Consider the following 6,000-nt stretch of genomic DNA (forward strand, 5'->3'; position numbering starts at 1 on the left):
AAAGAAAATTACAATTTTGTAGTTTAGCTTATGAGAATGAGAGCCACATAATTTCCAGCTTTCTATATCATAATTTGAAGGCTCTGTGTTTGTTTATTCACTTTATTATTTCATGTTCATTCTTTTTTGTTTGTTTGTTTGTTTTTGTAGGGTCTCGCCCTATGGAATTCACTACATAGTCTCAGGGTGGCCTTGAAGTCAGGGCAGTCCTTCCACCTCTGTCCCGAGTGCTGGGATTAAAGGCACATGCCACCGTGCCTGGCCATGTTCATTCTTTTGACTGTTTTCATTTCTTTCTAAATGTTTGTTGCAGTTACTTTCTTGTTGTTGGCACAAAACAACTGAACAAAAACAGTTTGTGGGAAGAAAGGGTTTGTTTTGGCTTGTAGGCTTGAGGGGAAGCTCCATGATGGCAGGGAAAGGATGGAATAAGCAGGGGGTGGACATGACTTCGACCACAGCAGGAGGCAGAAAATGGCGTGAGCGTGAGCCGAGCACTGGCAAGGGGGAGCTAGCTGTATTGTAACACCCATAAGCCTGTACCCAACAACACACCTTCTCCAGCAAAGCTCCAACTTTCCATTCCCAAGGTGCCACCAGCTGGGAACCAAGCATTCAGAACACATGAGTTTATAAGGGCCACTTAATTCCAACCACTACAGTGTTTTGTTTTGTTTTTAAATATTTTTGATCTTGTCTCTTCATTTTTTTTTTTTTGTTTGTTTTTGCTTTTTATTTTTCAAGGTAGGATTTTGCTCTAGCCCAGGCTGACCTGGAATTCACTGTGTAATCTCAGGGTGGCTTTGAACTCATGGCAATCCTCCTACTTCAGCCTCCTAAGTGCTAGGATTAAAGGTGTGTGCCACCATGCCCAGCTTCATTTTTTTAAAAAATACAATGTAAGTTAGTCTTTCTTAGAGAAACATCATGTTTATATCAAGTATACTTTTATACTTTTCTCATTCCCAAGCCAGTTAATTAAGCTTATTGTGGCATTTCTTGGATTGTTACCATAAATGAAAATGTCACTGGTTATAGTCACTAGACAACCCAGATTATCATGAATGGTTTTCTAGTTATCAAAGTGAAAATACAAAATGTTTAGTTTGTATAACATTTTCAGACCTCTGAAAATATGCCATTGGTGCTCTAGGACAATAGAGGAGTAGTCCAACAAAGCTAAGTATCAGCTGAGCATAGAAAGAGCATGCTGTGATCCCAGCACTCTGGGTCAGGCCTGTCTACATAGCGAGTTTCAGGCACTGTTCGCCAGTAGCTGATGGCAGAGCCCTCTAGAGCTGCTCCCAATCTGAGTGTGCATTGTCTATGCTCAGCAAGAATTGTACACCATCTATCTAGATTAGTAATAATAATCCCAAACTAGAAAGAGGTAGAGGACAAAACAATCTAAGAAAGGTATGATATTTGAGGAGCTGAGAGAAACAAGGAACCCTCCAAGGGTATTTCTGTGAAGCGAGAAGGGGTGTTGAGTGCTGTGCATGCTGTGTCCTTCCTCAGTACCTTCCTCAGAGATCACCTATGGCATGGTTGCGGCAGACCTGCTCCAGTCCTTGTTGGTGGCCAGTGCGGAACCTTGTGTGTTGAAGATTCAGAGCCTTTTTGAGTTGGATGAAAACAGCTACCCACTGCATCAGGATTTCTACCTGCTGGATTTCTGCCTTGACCTGTGTAAGGCACCGGGTCCAGATCCTTCTCTGGGGCCAGCGGAAGACACTGTAGGTATTTCAAGGAAGAAGTGCTGAAATGATCTCTCTTTTGCAATAAATGAATGACTGGGGTTTTCTTAGAGTTTTTAACATAAATGTGTTTTATTAGCCCAATATAATTGTGCTAAACATATAAATTAAAACTTTTTTTCTAAGAAAATTCTGTGTTTTTATTAGTTTATCTTACTTGTTGGTCTCTTTGGAGAAATGACCTGACAATAAAGGCAGTATATCACAGTTCCCTAAGAATTAAGGGTCCCTTATTTGTCACTGCATTTAGCCCCTGCTGTGTTCAAGGCACTAAGCGGTAGGGATTCGCGAGTAAGACATTTCCCCAGAAGTCACTTTTATGATATGCTCCTAAGCTCTAGTTGACATTCCTTATTTCCACTTGAGTAAGTTTTCTTAATTATAACTATACATGATAATTCTCTCTCAAATAAATAAATTCAATTTTTTTTGGAGGCAAGCCCATCAGACTGGCCTTTATGCAACAGAGCTAGAGTGGAAGGAAAAGAGAGAGAGAGGGAGGGAGGGAGGGAGGAAGGGAGGGAGGGAGGGAGAGAGGGAGGGAGGGAGGGAGGGAGGGAGGGAGAGAATTAGCACACCACGGCCTCCAGCCACTATAATCAAACTGCAGACATGTGCGCCACCTGGTGCACATGTGTGACCTTGTCACTTACATCACCCTGTGCATCTGGTGTATGTGGGACCTGAGAGTCGAACTTGAGTCTTTAGGCTTCACAGGCAAGCACCTTAACTGCTAAGCCATCTCTCGGGCCCTAAAATATTTTTTGAAAAGGAGACAAGCAGATTGGAGTAAAAGGAAAGATCCAAGTGTTTATTGTCTATAAGAAGCACATTTCAGTGGCAGACCCACAGAGGCTAGAAGTGAAGAACAGAGGTCTATATACCAAGCAAGTGGAAGTAAAAAGCCAACAGCAGTAGCTAGACTAATAGCTCATACTTGAAGTCAAAATTAGGGGAGGTGAAGTTATTTCATGGTAAGAAGGGGACAACCCATCAAGAAGATACAGTGATTGTAAGTGTGTATGTGCTGAACATTGCTGATTCCAATTACATAAAACAAACACTACTGGACATTAAGAGACAGGCTGGTCCAGATACACTAATAGGGAATGGCTTCAAAGACCCACTGCCACTGAGGCAAAAAATCAAAACCAAAACTTCAGTGTTTAATTGCACCACAGATCATATGAAATTAGAGACATCTACGGGATGTTTATTCCAAAGGCTGCATTATACAGATATTTTTTGTCCTTAGTAGCCAATGGACATTTCTTAAAAATAGATCACATTTTAGGCAAAAGAAAGTCTTTTTCATCTTTGTTTTCTGTTTTTGAGACAGGCTATTACTATATATACCAACTAAACTTGAACTCATAGTGTAGTCCAGATTGGCCTTGAACTTGAAGCAATCCTCCTGAGTACTTAGATCATAGATGTGCAATATCATGCCCAGCTATAAGTCTCACCAAATACAAGAATAAGTCAAAATAATTTCTTGTATCTCAGCAGATCATAATGTAATAAACTAGAATCACTACGATATATAAAGTAACTATGTGAATACATTGAGACTGAACACTACACTCTTGAATTACTAGTAGTGAATCACTGGAGAAATCAGGAAGGAAATTAATAAATTCCTAGAATTAAAATAAAAACACAACTTGCTCACTGCACAGGAGGCTACTCATGCCTGCTACTGTAAACCTGGTTGAAATCCTTGTGTTGGGGAGGTTGTAGATCTTATGACCTGCTATCTTGTTAAAGGCCCATGATATGCCAAGTAAATTGTCTTCTAAATATTTATGCTTATGTCCCTAAATTAGGGCTGCTATCATGCTATCAGCTTTGGTCCTAGAAGGTTTGTTTTTTTTTTTTTCAATGGATAGCATATACTGCACAGAGTCATAACTGGTTGAAGTGCTGAGAATTTAGTAACTGTTGAATACTTACCCCTAAATTGGAATATCACAGAATAGGGTGTGTTCTGAATGCTGGGTTTCCAGCTGGTGGCAATTTGGTAAGTGGAGCCTTGCTGAGGGGGTTGTATTGTTGGGGGCATGCCTATAGGTGTTGTAGTCACCTTCCCCTTTCCAGTGTTTGGCACAGTCTCCTGTTGCTGTTGTCTGTCAGGAGGTGATGTCCAGCCTCTGCTCATGTCATGTTTTCCCTTGCCAATATGGAGTTTCCCCTCAAGACTGTAAGCCAAAATGAGTCCTTTTCCTCCCACAAGATGCTCTTGGTCAGGTGCTTTCTGTCAGCAATGTGAAGCTAACTGCACCAGTGGGGTCAAAAGAATGTAAGAGCCAGAGAAGGGGAGTAATGTTGTGGAGTGCTCTCTTCTGGGCATGACATGGCCCTTGCATCCTTAAATTTTCAGCAGCGGAGACTACCTGCACAAGATTTACACAAGATGTGGCCTATCAACACATCACAGAGGTAAGAGGTAATGAGGCCTCAACCCTCACTGAGGATCTCTAGGTAGCTAAAGGTTGTTGGGAGAGAGAGACATTTTCTTCAGTGGTGCAGCCACTTCTTAGTTGCCCATGCTCCTGTAGCGTAACCCCTCACCCATGACACTTTAAGTAGCTCTAATTAAGCTCATGGGTTTACCCTCCAAGAAGGAGAGAAAGAATAAGTGAAAGAATGAGAAAATGAGGAGAAAAGCGAGAAAATACAATTACCTTAATCTTTGGGACACAGAAAGGCAATTTTAAGTGGCAAGTTAATAGCTATGAGTGTTTGCATTTTAAAAAAGTCAAAGAAATCTCAAATAAATAATGATGCACCTCAAGTTCTTAGAAAAGTCAAAAAAAAAAATGATCTAAACCTAAAGTCATGATATGGAACGTGAACTAGGTGGTAAGACCCTGTTGCTGACTTTTCTACATGCTTGGGCTGCAGGTCACTGAGAAATCAAGCTGGAGCTGAGCTGGAAGCTTCCTCCCTGCTGACTACCTGTCAGGTTGCTGGAAAAAGCTATGCAGCCCATTGGGAGAGAAAAGTCATCAACAGTCTTCACAGTGGACCCTGAAAACTTTACAGCTAGGTAGGCAGGCCAAATGTACCAACTGCTGCAATGGTGGCATGTCTGTTATGGAAAAACCGAATGCTCTTGGATTGGATTTGAGGCCCACTCCTCAGGAGGAAATTTCTGCTTGGTGCTGAAAATCTAATGAAGAGCCTGTGGCTGGGTCATATGCTCTAGTGGAGGGGGGAATGTGTACTGTTGTATGGCTAAATAGATATATTTTGCTCACCAAAATGCCCTCTATACACTTATGTTTATTCCTATATATTAATGCTACTCTCATTTTTGGTTGGAGAAGCTTCTCTTTCAGATAGCAGTGACCACTGGGGTAACTAAAACTTCACCAAAGTGCTGAGAAGGGACAGTGGAGTATTCTGTACTAAGTGAGACATCTCTATCACACCCTTCAAAGCTCAGAGACCATTGTAGGAATGGTGGCAGAGAGAATGCAAGAGCCAAAGGAAGGGGTCGTGCTTACAATGCTGTCTTCCATACATAATGTGGCTGTGGTATTCAGGACCTCATAGGGACTAACACTACCTACACAAGACCTGCATAATAGGAGGGGAAAAAAGCCCACAATAACATCAAAGTAGAAGAGAGATGAGTTGGAAAGAAGGGGTTCAATGGATGGGAGATTGGGGAGGTGAAACAGGGAGAGTGGTGGGAGGGGATTGTGATCATGATATATTGGCTATATGTATAAAAGTTGGCAATAAAAATGTTAAAGTAAAAGATCAGGATATGGAAGAAATAATAAAGATCAAGGCAGAAATTAATGGACTGAAGAGTAAAAGAACAGTACAAAAGCTCAAGGCATCAAAAATTGGTTCTTTAAAAGGTACAAAGATCAATCAAACTAAAAGTAAGTGAGAGAACACTCAAATCAATTAAATTAGAGATGGCAGGGGGCATCACAGCAGGTACCACTGAAATCCAGAAGATCACTGGGGGATATTTTGAAAACTTATGTTCTGGGGTCTGGGAAGGTGGTTCAGTGGTTAAAGGCACATGTTTGCAAACCCTGAAAGGCTGAGTTTGATTCCCTAGTACCAGGTAATGCTGAGTGCGCAAAGTGGTGCATGCATTTGGAGTTCATTTGCAGCTGCAAGGGTCCTGGTATGTCCATAATGTCTGTCTGTCTGTCTGTCTGCCACTCCACCTCTCTCTCACATACATTCATACACACTCACTCACTTTTCCTTTTCTCTC

At 41.5% G+C, this 6,000-nt stretch overlaps 1 protein-coding gene across 3 annotated transcripts in view; it reads left to right on the plus strand.

Moving 5' to 3' along the window:
* Shld2 (shieldin complex subunit 2) overlaps nucleotides 1-4,720 on the plus strand; it is a 107,596-nt gene extending 102,876 nt beyond the window's left edge. The window contains exons 9-10 of one of the 3 annotated variants that reach the window (XM_045137724.1): nucleotides 1,519-1,736; nucleotides 4,662-4,720. In XM_045137724.1, coding sequence (XP_044993659.1) covers nucleotides 1,519-1,736; nucleotides 4,662-4,688 — 245 coding nt within the window. In that variant the 3' untranslated portion in view covers nucleotides 4,689-4,720. Of the gene's footprint in view, nucleotides 1-1,518; nucleotides 1,773-4,137; nucleotides 4,184-4,661 lie in introns of those variants that run through there. The other 2 variants (XR_006634158.1, XM_045137725.1) reach the window with 2 other exon arrangements.
* The last annotated feature ends 1,280 nt before the right edge of the window (nucleotides 4,721-6,000 follow it).

Source organism: Jaculus jaculus, chromosome 18 (genome assembly GCF_020740685.1).
Source record: "Jaculus jaculus isolate mJacJac1 chromosome 18, mJacJac1.mat.Y.cur, whole genome shotgun sequence".
Lineage (NCBI taxonomy): Eukaryota > Metazoa > Chordata > Mammalia > Rodentia > Dipodidae > Jaculus > Jaculus jaculus.